A 26,311-nucleotide genomic window follows, 5' to 3' on the forward strand; every position below is an offset into this window, starting at 1 on the left:
CCTTATTCCTATGGGACGCTCCATCTGCCCCACCATCGCAGCATTCACGAGCCGAACCTGGTACCTCAAGTTATGTAGAAAAACCATTTTTAAAGCTGTGTCTATGGCCAAATCGCTGATTCTCCGAATTGGCATCGAATCTTCAGATTCAGACTTGGCTGAATTGAAGTAGGACAGCGATTGAAATCAACTAATCGAATTGCTGTCCCTGATCTGGGCTGAATTCGAATCGAATATGACCTGTTTCGCACACCCCTAATAGCTAACACTTTCAAAGGCCAAATGGAGTCGCATCGGAAGCTTTTTGGTACTGTGTGTGATACATTAACAGGCATGCACAGGATAATTTCTGTGTGGTAGAAGGAAAGAGTTCATTCTTTGACAATAGAATTCCTGGCTTGAAGTTTTGGCCAAGTTTTTAGTTTGCCAGGCTGTGTCTGTTTTATGGCATAATATAAACAGCATAGACAACCATAGGAAAAGATAGAAAAGAAATAGGACACTTTTTTAATCTTTTAATTCTAATCATTTTAATAGGAAATGTGTATTATTACTAAAATACAGGGCTTCCAGCATATGTCTTCCAGTATATGCCACACAAGAGTGGGGGCCAACCTTTTTGCAGGTGTGCCCCAAATTAGCTCAAGTGCCACTTTGATCCCATTCTCTGCCTGCTCTGTTGCCCTCCTTTCTGCTCCCGGTTTTGTGCTCTCTGCCGAGGCTACTGTTGTCTTTTCTGCTCCCTGCCTAATCTGCTACTGTGTTCCTTGTACCCTCTCTCCATGCCAAATGTAGAGGCTGCCTTTGCCACTTGTGGCACACAGGTCACAGGTTGGCCACCCTTGCCATAAGCTATTTAGCTATTTGCCTGGAGTTGTCATAACTGAAGATGTAGGCATGAAGTTCATGAGTAGGTTTGGGCTCTAAAATGTTAAAGTAAGTCTGGAAAACATTTGGGTGTAGGTGTGGGCAACATTGGTGGGGGAGGTGGCTTTTGAAGGACAGATGAGCTTCTAGGTTTGAGCATTAGAGGCTAAATGTCTGGATCCAAGATGAGAAGATGTAGCTGCTCTAATTTTTTTTCCCATTTTCACTGTAATTATCACAGTAAAGACTGGATTTTCAATTTTTATTTGTTTCTCTACTGCACTTCCCTTCCATCTCTTGGAGTCAAAGACCTTTCTTAATCCTTTTCTGTTCCCACACTCTCAGCCAAGCTTATTGATATCTCCCTTAGTTGGTGTGCATTACCTCACAACACTGCCAGGCCCAGCTCCCAGTTGACCAAGTTTTGGGCTGTAAGCCAGTTTCACTTGCCCTTGTTTATTCTCACAGCCTGACTCATTTCACATAGCTGCTTTCCAGCCTGACCGATTATATGAAGACTGGGAGGCTGATAGAGGTGGATCACTGAAGTTTATGCTGGCTAGAGAAAGAGCCACACAGTTCTCTCCACTGTTCTTTTTTCCTTCAGCGGTCAGAAATTCCTTCACCTCTCAGAAATGGCATCCCTCCCCCCCATCTCCTTGACATTTCTTTCAAATCCTAGGTGAAATAAGCCTTGGAATTTGTTTCCTAATAAGATTAGCTGTATGTGAAGTTTGTGCAAAGACTTGGAGAGACCGCAGTGTTAAATGTGTGCATGATCACACACTTCTTCATTGTAGTGCACATGTAAGACACTTGCTGTTGTCTGTGGTTCTGATTGCTAGCCAAAGGCTATTCTTAATATAAAGACACTTTGATTGTTGTATTCTAGTTTACATAGTTACAGGCATGCAGTAGTTTCTTCCAATGGATCCCAGTAGAGTGAGCTGAGGGTTTTGTTTACATGGATCTTGAATGGCAGTTTAACAATGCTATTTTCTCACATATAGCATAGAATCATAGAAGATTAGGGCTGTAAGGGACCTCAGGAGATCATCTAGTTCAACCCCCTGTTCAAAGCAGATCATTCCCAATTAGCTCATCCCAGACGAGGCTTTGTCTAGCCTGGTCTCCAAGGATGGAGATTTCACAACCTCTCTGGGTAACCTGTTCCAGTGCTTTACTACCCTCCTAGGCTGTGCCCAGAGGAGCACGGACATTTGTTTTCCTGGGGCCAAGTAGCAATGGGACATGTGTGGCTGCTAGTTGTCCCCGGGGAACACTTGTACCATGTACTCTCTGGCATGTGGCAGGTTACCTCTGGTGGGGTAGGGGAGGCTGGGGCCAGCAATTGTGCTGGCCCCATCAGCCTTACCTGGGGCCCTGTGGGTCAGGGAAGCTGCAGTTGTCTCATTCCTGCAGCTTGGAGCCTGGCTGGCAGATGGAGCGTGGCTGTGGCCGGCCACGCTCTGGTTTTTGGTGGTACACACTGCCTCCACATATGCTGCCCTGCTGTTTTTCTGTGTGCGTTTTTTTGACTCCTGGATCTCAGCATGAGAAATGCCTGAATGTGCAGCGTGTAGTGCTGCAGTCGGGTCTGGTTGCACTTGTCTGGATGTGGCCCTAGTAAGTTTTTCCCAATATCTGACCTAAACTTTCCTTGCTGCAACTTGAGACCATTGGTCCTTGTTCTGTCCTCTGCCACCACTGAGAACTGTCTAGCTCCATCTTCTTTGGAACCACCCTTCGGTTAGTTGTAGGTGGTATTAAATCTCTTCTCAGTCTTTTCTTCTGCAGACTAAATAAGCCCAGTTCCCTCAGCCTCTCCTCAGAAGTCATGTGCCCCAGCCAGCTAACCATTTTTGTTGCCCTCTGCTGGACTCTCTCCAATTTGTCCACCTCCTTTCTGTAGTTGGCCGGGGGGGCGCAAAAACTGAACATGGTACTCCAGATGAGGCCTCATCAGTGCTCAGTAGAGGGGAATAATCACTTCCCTTCATCTGCTAGCAATGCTTCTGCTAATGCAGGCCAGTATGCTGTTAGCTTTCTTCACGAAAAGGGCACGCTGTTGGCCTATACACATCTTATTGTCCACTGTAACTCCCAGGTCCTTTTCTGCAGAGCTTCTGCTAAGCCAGTTGGTCCCCAGCCAGTACCGGTGCATGGGATTGTTTTGTCTCAAGTGTAGGACTTTGCACTTGTGCTTATTGAACCTCATGAGATTTCTTTTGGTCCAATCCTCCGATTTGTCTAGGTCTCTAGGAATCCAAGCCCTCTCCTTCAGTGTATCTATTACTCCCCACCAGCTTGGTGTCATCTGCATACTTGCTGAAGGTGCACTCCATCCCATCTTCCAGGTCATTGATGAAGATATTGAACAAAACTAGCTCTAGGACCTTGGGCACTCCACTTGATACTGGCTACCAAGTAGATATCAAGCCATTGTTTACTACCCTCTGAGCCTGACTGTCCAGCCAGTTCTCTGTCCACCTTACAGTCCGTTCATCCAACCCATACTTCCTTAGCCTGCTTGTGAGAATGTTTTGGGAGACTCTATCAAAAGCCTTGCTGAATTCAAGGTATATGTCCACTGCTCTTCCTGCTTCCACAGAGCCAGTCATCTCCGCATAGAAAGCAATTGGGTTGGTCAGGCATGATGCTTTTGCTGAATCAATGCTGACTGCTCCTGATCACTTTCTTTTCCAAGCACTTAGAAATGGATTCCTTGAGGACCTGCTTCATGATCTTTCCAGGGACTGAAGTGAAGCTGATCTGAAGTGAAGCTGATCTGTCAGTAGTTCCCCAGGTCCTCCTTCCCTTTCTAGAAGATAGGCACTATATTTACCCTTTTACATTCATCCAGGACCTCTCCCAATCACCATGAGTTTTCAAAGGTAATGGCCAGTGGCTCTGCAATTGTATCAGCCAACTCCCTCGGCATCCTTGGGTGCACCCCATCTGGCCCCATGGACTTGTACAAGTCCAGCTTTTGTAAATAGTCCGTAACCTGTTTTGCCACTGTTGGCTGCTGATCACCTCCCCCAAACCGTTTGGCCAGGTGCTGTAGTCTGGGAGCTGACCTTGCCTGTGAAGACAGACCCCCAAATATACTACACACCTTGTTTTTAAAAAGATGGAATGAAGATTTTTTTTCTAGAGCTGTATAGAGCAGGGACTGAACCTAATCTTTAGCTGACATACCCTTCCCAGCCTAACTAAAGGTGAATCCTGAGCTGCTACTGAAGACTGGTTTTCATGGGCGTTTATACACACACTTTTTTTGTCCCGCAACATGCCGGAAATTTGCCACTTTGAAGCAGATTTGATTAATCAAGTCCCTGGTTGATTAATCAAGTCTGCTCCACATGTGAGCTGAGGTGAACTGCTGCACTGTGTGCAGTTGGAGTAATGCTTAAATGTGCGTAAGCACACAGAAAATGGCGGTGTGCTTTTACTTTAAAAGCGTGCCACTGCCATTTTCTCACCGTTGACATGCATTTCGCTGCTTATTCAACTGCAAGCGCCTCAGCCCTTGCATGTGTAAAAGTGCCCCATGGATGGATCTGTGATTTTGAAGTCGTAACAAATCTGAAATAAAGTTTATGAAATAGAGACCAGGAGCAGCTAGCAGACAGCAAAACTGATCTAAGAAAGTTTAGCTTGATTACAGGAACACCAAGACCATTAGATCATTAAAAAGGAGAGATGATTGCTTACACCTGTAAAGAACAGTAAGCTGTTAACTCAGTGGACTCCTTCAGCTGACTGAATAGTAATAGCATAGCTACTGCTCTGTGAAGCAGGAATCATACCAGGGAGCTTCCAACCCTGCACAGAAAATTGGCTTCCCAATTAATAATACACAAACCTCAATTTGGGGGGCTGATTTTTGGGGGAAAGGTGGGATTTTTTTTGTTTTTTGTATGTAAGATAATGCATTAACTTTTTTCTTCAGAACTGTTAAAAGTGAATAATTGTCTGGAAGAAAGAGTCAGCTTGCATATAACTTTATTTTTGGCCAGGTTTGTCTCTTCATACATGTAATGTCATTACATGTCTAAGCAAGGCATACTACTTAATGAAGCATATCTCTTGTGTGCTCTTATTGTTGGAAGTAAACAGGCTTAAAGATGAGGAACCAAAGCGAGAGCAACTTTAAACATTTATCAGTAGGACCCCCACTGTTGTGAAGAGTTCTTGTACCAAGGATTACGTTATTAGATCAGCTTTAGAGATGCCCTGAGATCCTGAACTCAAAATATTTGTGGGCATGGGGGCAATCTTAAGACTGGCATGCAGTTTTCAACTCTTCTAAATTATCTAGTCCCGTACATCGCACTTGCACATTTTTTGACTAAATAAATTCATTACTGTGGTCTGTAGAAGCTATTTTTCTTTTTTAATCTGCGACAAATGGTGAGAGAAGGGCTTGGTAGTACACTTAATCAGTGAGCTATGATGATAAACCTTTTGATAACTTTAATGTTCCTTGTACTGAAGAAACAGCAAATGGGAAGGGAAGAAGAATTTGCTTCCTTTACTTTTCCAATTCCTACTTTATCACTGAGGCAGCCGTTCTCTCCAATATCAAATAAATGGTCCCCTGTTAGAACAACTGACATCTGGAAGTCTCCTCAAAGCCCTCCACATAGCAATGTTCTGACTCAGCCGTAAGTTGTTTGAGCTGAAATCGGGGTCATCGCAAGAAGCCTGTAATGCCTGCTACTTCTAGCAAGAGCTTGCTTGAAAGTTCTGCTTAATGTTGTCATTCAAACTCAATATAGCTACAGTAGGTTTATTAAAAACAATGAAAATGCAACAGTATTAAACTTTGGCACAGGTTTTCCCTTTCTTATTACCTCAAAATGTTTTACAAACAAGGACTTTAGCCTGACACAAGCTCTGTAGCATAGTTGTCTCCACTTTTATGGATAAGGAAAATTAGATTAATTGACTTTGCTAAGGTCATACATAAAACTGATGGTAGAGCTGGGCTGTAGAGCACAAATGTTCTGATTCCTGTCTTAACTATGTGATGATTGTAGGAGATACTGCTTTAAATTAAAATAACCTTTTAATTTTAATGTCTTTTTAAAATAAATTCCTCCATCAGATAATTTTAAACAAATTATATTTTCCTCTCAGTGGCTTGATTATCATGGATGCAGAGTATAAAGTGCCATTCATATGCCTTTTTTGTAAATTTCAGTTCACTGCTTCCTACAAATACTTTGTTGTAGTCCATTTAGTCTCTCTGTTCTATGCCTTTGTGACATAGTTGCCCTCATTATTTAGCATTCTTCATTTGCATATGTACAAGAGGGAACAGCTGCTTTCTGCAGGCATTTTGTGTACTCATTCATATTCCCACAGTGGTGGCCTTGTTTTGAAGCACACTGCTACCCTGTGGAAAAGCAGAAGAATACACTGACAAAGTAAGTCACAGTTTGATAAGTCTTTAAAGGCATAGCACAAAAACATATTATTGGTAGTATTAGTAGTAGTATTATTAGTATTAGTATTATGTAATAATATCTCAACCCTGTGGCAAATGCTACCTGGTGAAAAGTCACAAATATGCACTATTTTTAGTGTTGCTGAAATGATATAGAAAGCCAAAAATTAAAAAAAAAAAAAAAAAATCTGGTTTGAAATGGTCCTTTAGTCTTGTGTGATTTTGAATATATTTGCCTTTCTTCTTTTTTGTTTCTAAAGATATTTGAAAAAAACAGGAACTTTGTGATCTAACATCTGTTTCTAGTGCTTATTTTCTAACTTGAAATCATCCTTTGGATAAGACAATCATTTCCACAGGAACAAAACATGGTGTCACGCATATAGAATTATATGTAGCTAGACAGATATAATAAGCCAGAGGTTCACAATTGCGATCCATAAAACCCTTGCACAAGGCTGGCTCTTTTGCTTCCTTGCCCTTACTATTTTTTTCCAGAATAATTTGACTTAAGGCATTGAGTTGTCTTCAGTTTTAAAGTGGTCTAAAGCAGTGGTTCTCAACCTTTTGTGTACTAGGACCCATTTGTAAATATCAGTGGCCAGTCCCAACCCACTGCCCCTCACCCCCAGCCTCCTAGTGTGTTGGGCAGGGGGTAGATGTGTGGGGTGCGGGGGGAAGAGGAGGGCAAGCAGCTCCTTGTAGGCTGGAACTCTGACAGTCTTCATGGGAAAAGCTATGAGTCATGTGTAGACAAAATGAGGGGTGTGTGCGCACAACACTTTGAAGTGGGTTAAATGCTTTTGCACTGCTTTAATGGAGTCAGAGTTTGCATGCCTTGGCGATGTATTGCACATTAACTCTAGCCGCTGCAGGAAATATGGCAGCATAACGCACCTTAAATGACTTCGAGTGCAGCAAACTAAAACTCCTCTGAGGTCCTCACGTGGGCTCCGTGCAGCTCCGTGGCTCTGCAGGAAGTCTTGCAGGCAGCCTGACGGCAGCCCAGAAATGCTCTGCCCAAGAAAAGCAACGAGCCTGATTCCGCTCCCACCGCCACCATCCCCCCGGGACCTGCCTGCTTGAGCTGCATGGGGGCCCAGTGCTTCCCTCCACAGCTGCGGTGCCCCCTGCAAAAGCCCGAGCTGGGTGCCTGCAGGTGGGTACCACCTGGGGGGCCACCGTTGCTGCGGAGGGAAGCACCAGCGCCCCCCCCACTCCGTGCAGGCCAGGGACCGCTCCGCCCACTGGCAGCTTGTCCTCCCCTCACCGCCAGAGTCAGTGGGGTGTGTGCATGGCACAGGGGTTTAATCAGCCCTAAATGAAGCGGTGAATTTTAAAATCCACCGCTTCAATTTAGGGCCCCTGTTTTGTCTACGTAAGCCCATGGTTTCCCACATTTTTCTCTTTTAAAGGAGAATCCATTTTTAAAGTCTGTTGATCCAATTTTAAAGTTTGTTCATGACCCTTTTATATATTCTTGCAACCCACATTTGGGTTGCGACCCACAGGTTGAGAAATGCTCAATAATAAAATAAAATTCCAGCCTATAATTTGGTGGACAGTAACTAAGGCAAGAGTGAACTGAAGATCTAGTCCATGTGTGAGCATGTTTTAGGACCTCTGGAAAAATACTATGTCTTTACCATTCTTGGGCAGTGTGCTTTTAATCTGAAACAAAGGAATGCAAAAAAAAAAAAAAAAAAAAGGTTGAAATATTTTAAGAGGGGAAGAAAAACATGCATGAAGAATTAAATACTTTACATATAGATACTAAAAAATTGTGGGTCATATTTTGACCTACAGCCTTGGCAGTGTCTTTTAAACAAGCATTAATCATGCATAGTGTATCAAATCGGCATGTGCAAGATAACATTGGTGACCTCTCCAGCTGAGAATAACAAATGAGCTCTTAATTCTCCTTTCTATACATGACAGTAGTGTTGACAAGCTCCTTGTATATTTTTGTCCTGTACATAGTCAGCCCTATGTAAGATTAATGCTAAGATTTTCCTTCCAATGTGCATCTTTTAAAGTTCCCACTTCTCCATAGCAGGAACCTTTCCATGGAGTATGTGACTAGTATAATCATTTTATTTTACTTCACTTTACCATTCCTACTTCTTCCTTGGTTTTTGAAGACCAAAACACCCCAGATCTCCTAGGTAGAATCTGTGGGAGAGCTAGTAAATTGAATAAACAAATATTTCAGACCATGCTGAATGTGCAGAATCCTCAAAATACAGATACATCACTACAAAAAGATCCATGAAAACCTAAATAAATGTTTAAGACTTTGTTCTGAAATCTCTCTAATCACATGTGAGACCCAAAACAATTCATGAATCTTCTATATTACGTTTCTAAAAGATATATATTTAGAAAAGTCCCAAAAGGCACTTTAACATTCTAGTTGCAACTAGTAATGTGGTCATAGATGTGTCTTTATATGCAGCTAGAGAGTCGGGGAGAGTACGTATTTCAGCACTGAACTGAAGATTGCTAACTGCCTGTCAGTTGCTTGAAAAAATGTTATACCAATTATAATGCTGTACTATCTTAGTCTGTCTTCTATGTTGACCAAAATTATGGTAGTGGACCAACTCATGTTAAATGGTTAAAAGGCCCCCTAGGCGGTATTTCAGGGACTGCCTCCTTACTCTCAAAAAAGCTTTAAGATTTTAGTGTTCTAGCCTGTCAGTCTGCTTGCTCTTCTTTTACCACCTGCATGTTGATGGCTCCAGCTGTTTTCTTCTTTCTCCCATTCTTGCAATCTGGCCTTGAGCACAAGCAGTGCTGTCAGTTGCTTAGCTGGGCCCTGTACAGACTTGCAACACAGCCTAATATTTCCCTTCACCTGAAAGAGAGGGAAGAACTTTGACTTTTTAAAAACTTCATACAGATCTTAAAAACAAATGGTGAAAGTGCAAGGTATGTGGTCCTCCTAAGGGCCAAGCATGAAACACCTTGTCAGCAACAACAGGAAAAAAGTGTCGCCAGAAACTGAAATTCCTTTCCTCATCCCCCTCATGAGGTTACGCATGTAGGGTCAGCTCTCCTTCTTCCATCTTGCCAAGTGCCTCTTCAGTGACCCAGCGCATCACAAACTGGTCCACGATTTGTTGCAAGGTCAAGTGCCCAAATTCAAATGTGATGCATGCATGCACCAGGAGGTGGAGAAGTTGGAGGACGTCACTGAAGCTGGCCCCTAAGAGAGAGACATGCGCACAAACAACATGGTCCCATTAGCACCTTTGGGTCATTGTAGGTCAAAATGCTATCCTTGTGTTCTTCTTTCTGTGGTTCTGACTGCCACTTTAGCTCACTGCATATGTTTCTGATTGAATTCCTTTTCCTTTGGCTGACTGGCAGTGGGACACAGTTCACAGAATTGTAATCGGCTTTAGATTTCCTTGCAGCTTCAGACTTGTCTTTGTAAAGGGGGAGGGGTGAGGGGGAGAGACCCTTTTGGTTCTTGTGTCATTTGGAAACCCAATTAGGTCCGCTATTGACTAAAACCTGGAACAGTCTATAGCAGTGGTTCATGCCCCTCACTCCTGACACACTGCACCCCACCCCACCCCTAGGCCCCAGCCCCCCAGTGTGTGGGGGTGGGGGTTTGGGGTGTGGGCCATTGGAGGTCCCAAGCAGCCCCTTGCAGGCTGGAACTCTGCCAGCCTTCAAGGGAAAACCCATGGTTTCCCATGGATTCTCCTTTAAAGGAGAAAAACATTTTTAAAGTTTGTTGATCCATTTTTAAAGTTTGTTTGTGACTCTTTCATCTATTTACTGGAAGAAGTAGCACGTTACTTTGACCTGGCTTTGCGGTGTCTGTGTAGATCAGGCGCTTCACTGGGGCTTTTTGGTGCTATTAGCTAAAGCTGCTTCAATCAGCTATTCAATCGGAAATTGTTTTTTATTATAGGGATTCAGTAGTTAACTCCCTGGTCAGCCCACTGGGTTACACTCACTGATCGTATACAGTATTGAATGATCAAAGTAATTTTCTTTTTTAGCTCCTTTTCTTGCTTTTTGTCAAACCATAAGAGACCACATTAGTAGCATAAAAAGTAGGCTTAAAACTGCAGTTGTTGTTATTGTTCATCAGTGCATTTTATTTAGTATTTGGTACATGCAACTGGTGAATATTAGACTGTTTGAAATGATGCACTGCAACATTAATTATCAAATGCTACCACTTTTGAAAAATGACCAGAGCTCAACATTTAGATGAGCAGGTCAAGTCCATACACTTTTGTGGATTGGTTGTCTTGCCTTGGGGCATAAAACTCTGCATCCAGACCAGAATCTGAATCTAGTAATTTTCATATCTATATAGATACACACACACACACACACACACACACACACACACACACACACACACTGTACTTATTAAACTGTCACTTTGCAGTTTTATCTGTTTACTTGTTTTCAGTTTTCCTGCTTTCTGTATACTGAAATGACATCTTATTCTATCCCCACCTTTTCAGTTTTAACTTAGGGGTTGGCAGCCTTTTAGGACTGGATGAAATAATGCATTTGGGTCCAAAGTGACCTGATGCTTCCATCCTGGCCAACGGTGCATGCTGTTGAAATGTTGCCAAATTGCCTTACCACTGAAACACTGTTGAAATCTGTGCCTTGTGGGCTTAATGAAATCATTTGGTGGGATGGATCCAGCCCATGGGCCATAGATTGCGGAACTAGTCTTAGCTGCCTTAAATATGGAAGGTAGTTATTAACGTTAAGTGTCTGGGATATTGGTTTCATAAGTGGATGTGTGCATCCTAAGTCTTCAATCAGACGCATCAAATATTCAGTTCGTTGTTTGCTCAGGTAAAGGCATGGTGTCTGTTTACGTCTGTGTTCCTTGTTCCTAAGTAGCATTTCAGGTACCTTCCTTATTCTAAATTATATGCCTAAAGCCATGAGGAGCTGCTTTATTCCATCCTCTTCTGATCCATACATACTAACACAGATTACATTATTTCTGTGCTGCACACCACCATGTTCTTTTGTTGCTTGGACTAGTTATATTCTTAGCCTACCAGTCCTTTTCCAGTAACCGTCCCTCCCTATTGCCCTCCCCCAGACCCACTTGCTCTTCTGTCTGGAGCTGTTCATGTATGGTTCTAGAAGATTCAGCTGTGAAAACTCCAAGAACTTCAGTTTCCCTCGGTGAATTCCTGGAATTAACCATTTATGCTGTTCACAATATTGTATTTACTTGCATAGCTCATGCACCTTTCCCTCCAAAATGAGTCATTCAAAACTGGGGAGAGTATCTTACTCAGGGAAGCTGATTTTTCTTCACTGTTATAGTACTGGAATAGAAGCAGGGGATTTACTCTGTCATCTAGGTGGCCATTATTCTAGAATGTAGAAAATCTTTTTTCTATGTTTTACCTTCCAGCAGTAAATTGCATGCCTTATTTAGGGGCACACAGTATGCGAGGAAATGCAGTATATTATAACTATATTAATTTTCCTTAGCTGTTGAAACTTAGTGGGAAGCATGAGTAGATCCAGGATTTTGAAAAGCAGGGTGCAGATGATGTGGCATACCATCACACACAATGCAGCACATTCTTCTCCAGTTAAAGAGAAACTAGACGCTTTACTAATACTAAAACTAGGGTGCTGTAACTATATTATTCATTTTAAGATAAAAATAAAAACAAATATAAATATTTGAATGTGCTCTTATTTGCTAGAGTATACAGTTAAAAAACCACAGCAAATGAAGCAAAAAAAAATACTCAAACGAGTCAAACAATATTGTTATTAGTCCTGTAGTCACTATAGCTAAATGTACTCTTATTCAGATTCATAAAACAATGTCTAGCTTTCTTGAGTATCTTGACAATGCCTCCAATATTTCATTATCAGTCATGTCTACACTTGAGTTAAGGTTTATAGCTAGAGCTAAAAACAGTTTGCAGGGCTTTGAAGTAGAAGAGAGACATTACCAGGAATGGCTAACAGAGCAAAATTGCAGAAGAAAGGATAGTTTGATTAGCAGAACCTCAAGATCATTATAAAGAAGAAGCTTGTTAACATCTGTGGAATGCAGAGAGATTAGCAGGAATCAGGAAGATAATGATCCAGGAAGTAAGTTGACTCACTCAGCACTGCCTGAATAGAAATGCTGCTGCCCTCCTAGGCTTTAAAGTCTGGGTGGAGCAGAAGTCAAAAAGGTGTGCAGCTGCACTACTGCACCTGCTATGAATTTGCCTCTGGTGGCTATTCCAAACAATTAGATACAATGTTGATGCGAGACGACAAATAACTAGAAGGCCCCATACATCACAAAGTGGCTTTCTCAGGTATCTTATTTAGTTGGTTACCCAAAAAACGTGATGTAAAGATGAAATGTTTTGCCTGTTCAATGCAAAACAAACACCCCCATTATGTATGGAAAATGACTTTTCTGTCTCAGATAAGCTGAAACTTTTTGTAACAAAAATAGTTGGATTAATGCGTTTGATATGCTTAGCCTAAATAGTTTCCTAGAGATATATAAGGTTGACACAAATTTGATCTGTACTAATGCTTCTGGCTCTTTCAGAAAATCAATGAAATTATACCTTCTTCTAATTGGTCCTTTATCTGTTCCATGGGAAATGCATTAAGAACTTTGTAGATCAACCTAATCTTTGCTAGTGTGCTGTACATTTCAGTTTACAGTGGAAATCTGCCTATAGACACATCTAAATATTTTTCTGTCTGGTTTTTCTAATTGTATTTCTCTTTCTATCTTGCTGAAAACTTGATGGTCACTTTTGTTTTTATTTTATAGAATGTTAACTTGCTAATGTTTGTTCAGTTAATTTCCTTGGCTAGTGGACTTTGACTACTGGTAGTTACCCAGGCAGTAAGCTTACTTTTCACTTACAGGCACAGCATATTGTATCACAAAGAAATTCTTTGTTACTTTTCTGCAGGGGGGAGGTCTGTGGAGAATTTTTGTTATAAAAAAAAATCCTTATATGTGACTTCATGACATTTTATTTTAACTTCTTATGAATCTGAAATACACTAGCATTTTTTTTGGAGCAAAATATAGTGCTAGTTTCAATAGGGAATAATTCAGTGAAAACGTGATGGTATATATGAGGAGGTCTCTCTGAGACTATTCGTAAACTTTTGCTTTCTAAATGTTGGCTTCAGGCTCGCTAAGAAATAGCCTAGTGTTTATAAAGATTATCTTGACAGCAGTATGTTGTGCCAGTTGTCAGGACACATTTAGCATGTGGAGATGTATTAATCTGCTATAGGTACCGCTGTAAGTGGTTGGAATAAATAGAGGGCTCAAGCACATGAAGAGGGATTAACTGTGTAGATTGAGCAAACTCTTCAATCACTAAACCAGTGATTTTACAAAGGCTTAGCCTGCTTTTACAAATATTGATTACTGATTTGCTACTCAGAATGAAGATGACATAACCTGTGCAGTTGCTATGTAGTGTGTTATGTGAAGTGTACATCATTCATATTAATGGGTTTGTCATAGGCATTATAGAAACTGACAGATTTATTATAGCAACACTGTTAGCACTGCCATAGTTAAGGTTGTGTCAGCATTTTCATTAAAACTCCCATTTGCTGCTTTTTTGGTGGTGGGGGATGATGATGATGATGATGCAGGGGAAGGTTCGTTTTTAAAATTGTTCCCAGCTGCAACTTGGTAATTCTAGTTTAACTTGACACAGGAATGATCTTCTGTGCATTTTTTTAAAAGTAAAATGAATCCATAGGTCTTAATTTGCACAGAAAAAAATGTCTGTTTTACCAGAACTTTCATGTTCTTTCTTTTAATGCAGCATTCCACTGAAGAAAACTGCATGGTCAGAAGGTTTGGTGCAGTTACCGAAACTGTTGTGCTGTCTCAACCAGCTTGGATTCAGTAACAGTGTATTCACTTCGTAATTTGTGTTCTTAATTCTTAAAATTGGTTTAATTAAAAAAAAAAATACAGCTACTAAGATACTTCAGAAGAATTAAAAGGACATAAAATAAAAGATCCAAGATCAGGGTTGCATTTAATCAATATAGTAAATAAATGCTTAGCCTTTATTCCATGTCATTTCTATGCCATAAGGATTATTGTAAGGTCCTGGCTTCCTTCAGCAGATCATCTTTCCAGTCCTATGACCTGTTATGGGACCATAAAATCTTAAATATGGCTACCAGTCTTCTGCTACTCACCATCTCCTAACTTACAGTCCTATTACCGAGCACAGGAGCTCTCAGTGCTCCTGTTTCTAGTTTGTAGACTAATCATGGGTATTAGAGATACAGAAGTCTATATCGGAAGTGGGCAAAAGGCAGCTCCAGATGTGGTCTGCCAAGTCATTCTATCTGGCCTACAGGGCCCCTAAAAAATTTTAGAAAACTAATATTTATCTGCCCCTGGCTACCTGTCATGCAGCCCTTGATGGCTTGCCAAAACTCAGTAAGCGACCCTCCACCCAAAATAATTGCCTGCCCCTGGTCTATGTACTTGTTTGATTTGATAGGCAAAGCTAATCCTGAACCTAGAAGAGAGTTGGAACCTGGTGGATGACTGTTGTTTACCCTTGGATTTAGATACCTGTATTCCTAGGGCATCCAGTGGATCTGTTAAAAATGTATATACCAATTCAAAAGATTCTGATGTTTTGAGGAGAATTTCCCTGCATAAAAATAAGGAATAACACTGTTCTTGAAAGAATATGTCATAATGATAGAAGTTTAATGTTTTTTAAATGAAGTTAGAACTGAATACAGTAATTGTTGTGCCAGGATAATGTTCTCCAATGTTCAATACCTTTGCATACTTCTGCGATTTCCCCTTAATTTTACTGTTGCAAGGTTTTTGCAAAACAAAATCTTGCAAGGTGCTTTGAAAATAGTCAGTTTGGGATAGTATGATCCATAATCTGGGGTCTTTGACATAGAATATATTCTAGCTTCACAGTAAGCATTGGCAGATCTGGTGTTCTGGTGAGGGGCCGCTGTTTTGGCTTTTCTTTCATGTCTCACCATTCTTTTGATGTAGACACACCTCAGACTATTGACGGTTCTAAAAACTGAGACAAGGCCTTCAGGTGGTACTTGAAATAAATTGGAATTTAATAGAAAATACAAACAGACAGTAAGACTCGTTCTCTTGTCATTTGTTTACCTGTGGTGGGGGCTGTGCTCTGTTGAAGATTTGTTTGTTTTTTATAGATGTAGAAACGTGTAGTAATGTATTGTAGAGATTCCAAATGGACTGAATGAATAATAGTATTTAGATCCTCAACTGAGGAGAAGTACCCTAGGCTAGGGACAGACATTACACAAGCCGGTTCAGGTGATCAGAAACTGTTTTAAACCTGTAACAGAACAGATGTTCAGTGCACACAAACCAGTTAAAAAAAACTGGCTGAAACCGGTTTGAGATAAACCTGGTCGAATGTAGTATCAGACTTAACTGATCTGGCTCAAACCAGTGTTTATGCAATGTCTGTCCCAGACCCCTTGCTGATTAAAGTTAAATCAGAGTCCCTCAGCATCCCAGCATGCTCTCTGGGCTGGGCGGGGTTCTCTGTTCCACAGCAGGGCTGGCCCCTTCCCTCTGCTCCCTGCCTGGAGCTTGGCATGGACTTGCAGGCACAGCAGGGTTTGCTGGCTTCCCCATGCACCCCCCTCCCTCCCCTCTCCCCACTTCCTGCTTAAGCAGAGGTCCCTCTTTGCCACAGCAGGGGCTATAGTCAGCATGTGGTATGCTAGCTAATGCCGAGAGGTGTCTGCGTGTGTGTGTCTCTCCAATTTCACTGGGATAGGCAGACAGAACAGTGACCGCTTAGGGCTTTTAGAGCTAATCAACAGGTCAGCCAGTAAGCTGTTTAAGAAGTTTGAAATAATGTGGAGAGAGGCTATTATTTTGCTAATCGGGTGACTGTTATCAGGCCCTGCCCCCGGCTTGCTCACCTGTCCGTTTGCTGCAGACTGTATGACGAAGCAGGGAGGGAGATTGAAAAGTTCTGTATCGCCAACAGATGCATGCACTGCGCACACACCCTTGCCTCGGAGTGCTAGCTGGGGGCTGGCAACACTCCTGCCCCTTGAGCAGCCAGCGGGGAAAAAGCCCGGGAACATGCAGGCAGACCTCCCTAATAAGAGAGTCCTGCTGGGGCCTGGCCACACCCACCTCAGCTCAGCTCAGCTCCCTGTAGAAAGGAAGGGAGGGCTATTCTAGCACCCCCTAGCTTCGAGCCTGAGCCGCTGCAGGCATGGGCCTGAATTTCCTCAGTCCAGAGAGAATGTTTGACCAGTTTCAAACTAGTTCAGCCTGGTCAGGTTAGACTAATCTGCAAAGATTGAATCAATTCAAGCTCAGGCTTTTTGAATGTCTGTCCCTAGCCCTAGTGTCCTGGCAAGAAAAAGACTAGAGTACAAGTTGTAAGAAAACAGTTCCTCTATTTCTGTCTGTATTCAAGATTAATGAAGAGTATGTTAACATCTTGAGACTTGGTGCAAAATTGGCAAATGGAGCCAGATGCCTTTTGATGGAAGGTGAGGACAGTGTTGTTCTGAGATAGATGTGATATTCTCCTTCCTCATTTCCGCCCCCCCCCCCTTTTTTTTTTCTTCAATCTGACTGCATACAATAGGAGTCAGCTGCTTTTCATTTAAGTGCCAAACCAGTAGTGATTCTTTACATCCATGACAGGGATGGTTGTGTCTATCGAGTAGATCTAAAAGTGGGTGTTGCATGTGTGCTGTTGACAAGGAAGCCAGTTGTCTTTCACTACTTTTCTTCAGATGGGTTACAGAAGAAGAGACATAGTATTGGTTTTGGTAGAACTTTTATATTTGGGCATTTAAAGATGTACGTCAGCTGTCTGAGATCTCAGGGTCCTTTTTCAGGAAAGTGGAATATTTCACATACAGTAGTACATGACCTGTTTTGTAAGCACAGTTTTACTGTTGTAGGATTCTCTGATTATACTGGAAGGAGCCTTATTTTTTTCTTATTGGAATATGTTCTGTATGCAGTTTGTGTATTATAGGGGAAAACTTGAAAGGGTCGAATATGTTCCCTCTTGTCTTCAGTATATTTTATTTAATTATGAAGGGCTTGTCTACACATGATGCTATTAAGGAATAGTTACTTTAAAACAAGCTGTTTCCAAAGAACTCCATGTGTTGACAGTCCAGAGTAGGATATCAATGTACAGAGTTGTTCTGGAAAAGGTATCACACTTTAAATTCAGTTCCTATCTTAATCCTAATTAGCTTTCAAGGATAGACAAAGCATTAGTGAAATACTTTATCGAAAGCTGGGTATAACTTTTCACTTGGATTATCAGTCGTAGAAGAAACCTACCAGAATCTAGTGTCTGTTGGTATACAGCACAACCAAACCATTTTATATGCAGCAATTCATAAAAAAAAATTGTACATTCATTGCCAAAAAATGCTCAAAATAAAAAGTATAATTTCCTCACATCTGTATATATGCCTGCTGAAATCTTGAAGCTTCCCTTTTAAAATTACATTCTGTTCTGTATCTTAGGAGATTTAATATTTTTCTTTTTACAGATGAAAGATTTTCAGCTGTAACAAGTAGTGTTATAACTTTTTGTTCTGGGATACAAGCTGCAGGAGCACTTAAAATGCTAAGACAGCATATACATATGTTTCCTTTCAGAAGCTTACCAGGCCAAGTGTTTGGCCAGAAGTCAGAACTGTTGGAATTGCTCTGCAGAGTCCAAACTGTTCTGTGAGAGAGCACTTGGAGTACTCGAGTTACATTTATAAAACATTGTACATGTTATGTTAAGGGGTTGTAATGGTGTTTTGTGTTAGTCTGTTAGTTCCCTGTTTTCTTGGAATTATTTGGTATTGCTGGATAGATTTCAAACTTGCTCCTTTAGTTTGAAATGCAGTGGTTCTTTTTTTATTTCCCTTCTCTTACCTGAAATTGAATCCAAATTCACATTGGTGGATTTTTTTTTTTAATCAACTAAAGGGAAATATATAGCATGCCTCAATTTAGGTGCAACTTACACACAGTTTATTAGAAAATTTAGCTTATATAAGCTTGTTCTTGCTCTGTATGGGACCAGAAAATTGTCATAACTTAATTTAGTGTTTTATAGAGAGAGTTTGTTATGTTTTAGTACTTATAGAGAGAGATTATATAGCTGTACAAAAATAAGCTTTCTATATGATGTATAATTAGATCTACATATAAGCTCTATCTAGCTATAGATATATCAATAGATATAATTGCGCACATATTCTCTCTCGCTTGCTATTTCTGTCAGTGGTTCTCAACCTTTTAGACTCAAGGCACCCTCATAAAATGTTAGCTCTTAGTTTTCACTTTTTTTTTTTACCTCAGAAAAATAATAGAGCAATTCTGGCTCAAAGAGCTCAGAAAGCTTACTACAGGTCAGGATGCTTTTAACACTATGGATTCTTATTTGAAAAGTATGGGTTTATCCTGTGAATTGCATTTGCCACCCAAACAGTGCAATAATGCATGGCATCCTTCAAAAGATCTCAAGGCACTCTAGTTGAGAATCACTGCTCTCTACAGATGACAGAAAATTGTCATATAGCTTACTTTATTTAGAATTTTGTAAGGGAAAGCTTGACATTAAACTGACTTATTTGTATAGCTTGAAATACAGATATTTTATTGTGTGCATTACCAGAAACCAATGCATTACCAGTGCCTGCATTACCAGAACACTGAAACTGAAATAGTATTTGATTCACCCACTGCTTTCAGTTTCTGCAGAGTAATACTGTATTGACTTGAGTATAAGACGAGGCCCCTGTCCTCCCACCAATCAGCATGGGGGGAAAAAAGCCCCAAGAGCCAAGAATGTGTAATGGAAATTATTAATTAAATATTATTATAGAGCAAAGTAGCCAATGCTGTAGATGCTTCCATAGGAAATGCACAAGCTACCCTTGAAAGAAGTGGTTTGTAGAGCTATATAACTTTATTTTCCTTGGAGAAGTCTTGAAAATACATAATTGATATCTGGTGTCTAGTGTGAAATGTTTTTTTCTGTTGAAATCTTAGCACTTTAAATACTGGGTGTTGCATGTTAAGCCTTTTGCCAGCTAGCAGGTATTTTGCTGAAATAGTCTTTCCAAAGGTATTGAAAACTATTAATGACACAAATGAGAGTTTATATGAATTGCCAGCTGATCACCTTCCCTTAAACTTTGCGAGTAGAATTCTTTAATTTAATTTTATTAAATGCAAAACAGCATTCTGACGAGTCTGGGGTGGGGTAGGTGCTAAGCTAAGGTGCATAGTTGACAGCTCAGGGGCTGCAAGTTTGAGGCTATAACAGAAGTGTTCACGGCAAGGCCTATCTGATCCCAATGAATCTGCAAATTCTGTTAAAAACCAGTTGCAAGGACGTGAAAAAGGAAGGCAGTGAAGCATTCTGAAAATATTTGGAACATAAATTTGAAAAATACCTGTTTATAGATTAACTGTGGTTGGACAACAGATAAGTGCATTGTATTGCTGTGCACAGACCCAAAGGATAATTGTACATTAGATTATTAAAAATATTTATTTCCAGATCAAAGAATACTGGGGGTATATTGAGAAAGGGGTGTGTGGTTGGGTGTTTGATGGTGAGGGAGGCAGAAGGAAAGGAAGGAAGACGCTTGCTAGAACAGTATACCTTCTTTGTTGAGCTGTGACACTGAGACTGGAACAGGTTGTGTAGGTTGCTTAGTTAAGCAATCTCCTTTTTATTTGTAAGATACATATTTTAAGAAGGAATAATGATTGTAAAACATTCAGGGCAAGATATAGATTACTTTAAATGCTTTTTAAGAATTATATTTTGATTTGACAGTTTTCCTTTAGGATGACTCAAAGATGTTGAATGGCTCATACTTGAGGAAAAGTTCTTTACCATTATTACTGTATAATCGCAGCTACTGTGCTTTACAAGGAAGACAAGCTATAATCAACCATTTAGCTATTACTGAATCACACTTATCTCCATTTTGCCTGCTTAACTTCCCATAAGCATGCTAAACATCTCTTAAGAATGCATTGACCTCTAGTTATTTCTTGCTTTATGTATCCCTTATCCCACATTGGAAAAAATAAAACATATTCCTAGTGGTACACACCACAGTACAATACAACCCAGCGTTTTTTTAATTTACTCTGTATGGAAAGGAAGTTTAACAGTTTTACGTTCACTAGAAATCGGAAATGTAATGTGTTTTATTTAAATTTTGCAGATGGTATAAATTCAGGAACACTATCAGATGCCATTTACTATTATTTAAAAAAATAGACCAGATCCATCCTGCTCCCAAAAAATCACAGTGCAGGAATTAACGAGAATATTAAAGGACTTGGCTTCCTGACTGTCAGATTAGAGCAGCTCTGGCCTTGACATGAAGCCTGAGATCAGGGCATTTTTACATATGCTTCTGATGCAGCGCTAGATGCTTTTAATTAGCAAGCTGTGCTAATTAAAAGCGCCTGCATGTCACATGCATCAGCAGCACAGTGCGCCACAGCGCTGAGGAAAATGGTGGCGGTGAACTTTGAACGTAAGCACATCGAATGTGTGTTAGTTCAGAGTGCACAGCTGCCATTTTCTCAGTACGGAGGCATGCTGTACTGCAGATACACATGACGCGCGAGGCTTCCAGAGTACTCTGGATTTCCAGCATGTCAGAGCAGGCTCCTCACATGTGTGTAAGTGCCTGTTGATCCATTAAATGTTTGCAGTGGAGAATGCTCTGTCGGACCTCGATACGGTATTCCTGCTACACTGGGATTTAGGAAATGATTAGTAGAGAAGCTAACTTTATGCGCTGAGTGCATTCTACATTCCCTTCACTGGAGGAATTCTTGCTGTGGCAACTCTGGCTCTTGGCACAAAATAGACCAGAGCCACAGGATGAACCTGGGCTGCTATATGTGTACGAAGAACTTCTGGACTTTATAAATTTTTGCAGTTGGACCTTAATCTGCTGTTTTAGATGACCTTTGTAAGCATCATTTTGGGAATATGTAAGTGGAACATGACTCAGGTTCTCTGAGCTCTGTGTGCTCAAGCCCCCCCCCAGCAGGCTCTGACAAGGAACTGTGCTAGGACATTCCTCTGTGTCTGGGGTGGGTGGGTAGATGAAGAGAGAGAAAATCTTTAACATTAAGCAGATGGACCTCTTTCATATTAAGCTGCGTTCTGGGGATGAGTGTTTAGTAATCATCTCTCCAAATGGTAGCCTCTTGTCAGCGCATTTTTTTTTTTTTTTATTGTGTGTCAAAATACTGAAAGATTAAGGGTTGGCTTGAGGAAATTTTTTAGGACACCGAACTTGGTTCTGGGAATTCTGCATTTAGTTCATGACTCTGGAGGATATTTCCTGTGAGATCTTGAGGAAATTGCTTCATCTGTGCCTCAGTTCCCCATCATTAAAATAGTAATGCTTTCTTTCTCACACTGTTTGTATTGATCGTTTATAACAGTCAAGACACCCTTTGTCTTGACTCTTCAGGAACATGCTGTCTTAATATGTGCATGTAAAGGACAAAGCATAATGGGTCTCTAATCTGCTTGGGTACCATGGTGTTACTGTAATGTATACAGTAATAAAACATATGTGCTTTCATTAGCATTATCTTAAGAGGCCTGCAGCTAACCTGTTCTGTTTCAAATGAATAGGAAAACTTTTGAAAAATAGCTGCTGTGCATTCTTAGCATACTTGAGAACTTTTAGTTAGAAAACTCCACAACTGAAGATTGCAATCTGCTGTAGCCCTTTCCTGCTTTTAACTCCCAAAAAGCCAAAGATGTGTGTCACAACCCAAGGGTGTGATTTTTGTTTGTGTGTGCTTTGGCACTGCTAAATTGTCCCCGCTAAATTGCCGCTTCTTTGCACGGTGGAGTTTTCTGCTGCAGAGGAGATCCCCGGTGCAAAAGAATTCCCGCCACCAGTAGCTTTCTTTGCAGGGTGCATTTCTTTGTTGCAGCACAGAAATGCACGTTGCAAAGAGTTCCTGCCATTTGTATTCAAATTTGTGCCCCACCATTGGCTAGTTCTAAATTATTCCTACGTGGCGGCTAGCGATTGGCTTGCTAGCCGTATAAAAAGCTTGAGTGGTTTCCGCCCAAGTTGGAGGACTCCATGAACACCAGGAGGAGGAGACTTCACATCTTGTGAAGATCTCTAAGCGCTGCGGAGCCTATTGGACCCAGCTCATTTAAAGCAGGACTTTCTTCGGTTGGCGCGACAGGCTCGCGGTTTAGAGCCTCCAACCAGATGGGCTAGAAGAGTGTTCATGGGAAGGAACTCTAGTCCACCTCTCATCTTTTCTATCTGTAACCGCAACTCAAGCAAGTTTTCCTGCCTGCACCGCGACCATCTTCGGTGTAAGTAAAATAATCTTAAATCAACCATTACGCGTCCGTGACTAATTCTAGCGTGTCGCCCGTTCTCTCCGACCCCGCATGCCCGGGCTGCTGGCCACAGCCCGCGTGCGCAAAAGGGCCGCGGATCGCTCCCGGCCCGCACAATGTGTAGGGAGGCAGTGATGGAAATGGTAGCAGAGTAGAAAGATGACAAAGACTGTGACTTGATCTGCCAGCATCCTGCCAGTTGGTGGAAGTGAGACTTCATTCTCTTTTTCTCTTCAGTTTGGTTGCAGCACAAGGGAAGTTTCAGTCTGTATCTTTGTGTTTATCCTGTCATGTATGTAGACTTGATAACCTGAGTGAACATCCTTAATTCTCTCTCCTTTATCTTTTTGGTTTTTACTCTTTCTTTTCCCTTTCTGGCTGGATATGGAAAAGAAAGGGGGAATTTTGCCAAGCCCGTCTTTGTCTGTCTTGATTTTTCTTATTTCTTTTTTCATTCCTTTGCTTGTTATAAGACTTCTCCGTCAGCTTGCAGTTGACAACTATCTGTGTTTTCACTATCCATAACTTTGGACAGACCTTGTTCACGAAACTTCTGCGCCTAATCCTTTTATAGCATATGCAGGGGGATGTACATTTTTGAATGAGAAGGAAAGAAGAGAGGCTTTTCTTCCCATGGCATGCTTCCAGAGCAGAAGACCCTGCTTCTGCCGTTTCTTGTAGCCTTCCAATCAGGACCCTGTGTGAAATGAATTTGGTTTCAAACTTGTTTTCTCAACTGTGGCTGTCACTTCTGGAATGCAGACCATCACAATTAGCAGTGGCCTGGCAACCAGCAAAGACCACAAGGATGGAATTGGTGTGTAGTCTGAACTCTTGTCTAAGCCATTAAGAGGCTTGCAAGCCTTTCCTCACTAAAACAAAGAAATACATTAATAAAATTGGAACCAAATATTTGTTGAAGCTCTTGAACTAAGACATAGGTTTAACAGGAAGTAATCATTTTTGTTCAAAAGATTTTGCTCTTGCCCTTCCCCCATCTCTAGTGATTCAATTTCAGGATCATTTTATGACCAGTCCTACTCTGAGCAAGAGCTGAAAGTGCTGCACACTGATGCCTCCCACTGACTAATTTAAAGAAGCACAACATGTCTCTCTGGAAAGTGCAGCTGCCTCCCACACTGCCTGGACAGCAGTCAGATTCATTTTATTTTGACGTGGATACGTCTTCTACACTGTTGAGACTCTGCTTTTGGTTTGAGTAGAGTTTCTTGTGCTAAATTCTTAAATGTGCTTCTGTAGTGGTTGTAAATTTACCTGCAAATGGAACCCATTATAACAGTGTAGACTTATGTACATATAACCGGGTTGCTTTTATCATGTTTGTCAAAAATTCCTTCAAAGTTAAAATGTACCTAGTGTGGTGAGGATATTAACAAGAAAATATTTAGAAATAATGAAATAGGCTAAAATATGAATACATAATTTTTCAATAGCTAGTATATTAATACAGCATCTACTACATAGTCTGACTTCTTTTTATTCTTTTTGTTGGAAAAATTTTGGGATTATCTTGAGGAATATCTTCTCGTGTTTGGTATGCTTTCCTTGTATAGCCTTCAGTACTTTGTTTGCTCTTGTTATTTCATTACCTTCTTTTCATTTGAAATACAAGTTTTACTAACAAAATGAGTACCAAGATCTAGATTAGTGTATAGTAAATTCTGTTTTAAAGGACTACTGAAGAGCCTAACACGCCTCAGTTACTTAGCAAAGAAGGTATTTAACTGGGTGTAGGGCAAATTTGTTCTTTGACCTAAATAGGATATTTTAAGTGCTTATTTAACACAGAAGTTGCTATAGAACTAACAGGATTATGTGAATAATTTAAAAGAATAACTTGCTGACTTCCTACAAAAAGTACTGTGGATAGTTATAAGTAGTAGTGGAAAACTGCCATTGTGATTCTTAAACGTATTTTTGAAGTAACGGTTATTACCTCCAACGACCTGTTAGGTCTTTAGGTTTTTATGGCGTATAATAGCAGCATGGGAAACAAGACATTTATACATATGTAAATGATTGTGCATGCTTAAACAGAATTCTGCCTTCTGTGTTTTATAGTAGAAATTTAAATTAAAAAAAATTCTGTTTTGGGAGGACTTGAAACTAAATTATTTTAGATTAAACTAGAAATCTAGATGCTGAAGAATTTTTTTAAAGCAAATTAATTTCACACTTCTAGGTATAAATAAACAGTGGAGGCAAGGGAAGAAAAGCGATAGGCCATCTTGATCATTGCAAAGATATGGCTGAATTCCTATGCAAAATCAAAAATTAATTCTGAAAACACAGCAGCAGTTTGGAAAATTTGAACAATGTGGTTGTCTTTTCCATCTAATATCTATACTATCTATTTTCTGAACAGTGCTTCTTAATGTAGCATGAAATATGCCTTCTCTGCCAGTAACAAGCTTCACTTGTTGTCATCCCTTCATTTAGTTCTTTTCTTTGTAGGGACAGTGGCTTGGTGCAGGGGGCTGGACCCGATGATCTTCCGAGGTCCCTTCCAGCCTTACAATCTATGACTTCGTGCGCTTCAGTTTGTAGGCTCTTCTATTTGGAAGACCTTTGGAGAAGTTATTGTCAAAAATTAAATTCTCAATTTAATTACAGTTGTATCTGACACTTTAAAATATTGTTTGCTTCTCCAGATCATTTTAAGCAGTGTCTTCAGATGCAAGCTAATACGCCCTGTGTTTAAATAATTCATAAAATGTTTCCAGTCTGGAAAGTCGATACAGATTTCTTTTCTGTTCTTGAAGCTTGCAGGGTCTGGTACATAGCTATAATTTTCCTCTCCCTACACTGGCAAAGCAACACAAGCAACAGCTTTGTCATTTAGACTAGTGAGGTTTTTTTGGCCAGGTAAATTAAACTGGATTAGTAGTTATTAGTTACATTTTTTTCAGTAGCTCATTAGCATTGTGGATATAGAGTTGGTCATATTTCTTATTAAAGTAAGCCAGAGCACTAATTCCTTGAAAAATAGTGGTTTATAACATTTATTTCTCTTTCAGGGAACCAGTTTCCTCCTATTGCAGCTCAGGATCTTCAGTTTGTTCTGAAGGCTGGATATCTTGAAAAGCGCAGAAAAGGTAAAATAAACCTCATGAAAAATGTTTAGCCTGTTTTTGTGTGTACATTACTAAATTGCATAACAATTGATTAAACAAATATCATAAGTGTTGGCTAATTGTAGCCATAATTCAGAGACTTTCCATCCTTTTGAAAGGGTGTACATTAGGGATGTACATTAAATGTATTTAAGGGTGTACATTAAACAGTGTATGTTGACTTCATGTTTCAGTGACCATCAAAATTTATTGTCCTTCAAGAGTGTAAATACTGAAATTGGCTTTGATTCCATCTATATTTATTTTGATTCAATACATTTTGAATTGTCACTGTAATACATACTTACTGCTCTGGCAATTATAGTTACTTACAGTCTCAGCATAGATTCATAGATGTTAGGGTCAGAAGGGACCTCAATAGATCATCGAGTCCGACCCCCTGCATAAGCAGGAAA

At 40.5% G+C, this 26,311-nt stretch overlaps 1 protein-coding gene across 3 annotated transcripts in view; it reads left to right on the forward strand.

The window, feature by feature from the left end:
- The window catches only part of SKAP2 (src kinase associated phosphoprotein 2), a 142,567-nt gene that overhangs the window by 46,727 nt on the left and 69,529 nt on the right, over positions 1-26,311 (forward strand). For all 3 annotated transcript variants that reach the window (XM_025207419.1, XM_014521236.2, XM_014521235.2), the window contains one exon: positions 25,800-25,877. In XM_025207419.1, the coding sequence (XP_025063204.1) occupies positions 25,800-25,877 (78 nt within the window). The remainder of the gene's footprint in view (positions 1-25,799; positions 25,878-26,311) is intronic.

This window comes from Alligator sinensis, unplaced genomic scaffold (genome assembly GCF_000455745.1).
Source record: "Alligator sinensis unplaced genomic scaffold, ASM45574v1 scaffold29_2, whole genome shotgun sequence".
Classification (NCBI taxonomy): domain Eukaryota; kingdom Metazoa; phylum Chordata; order Crocodylia; family Alligatoridae; genus Alligator; species Alligator sinensis.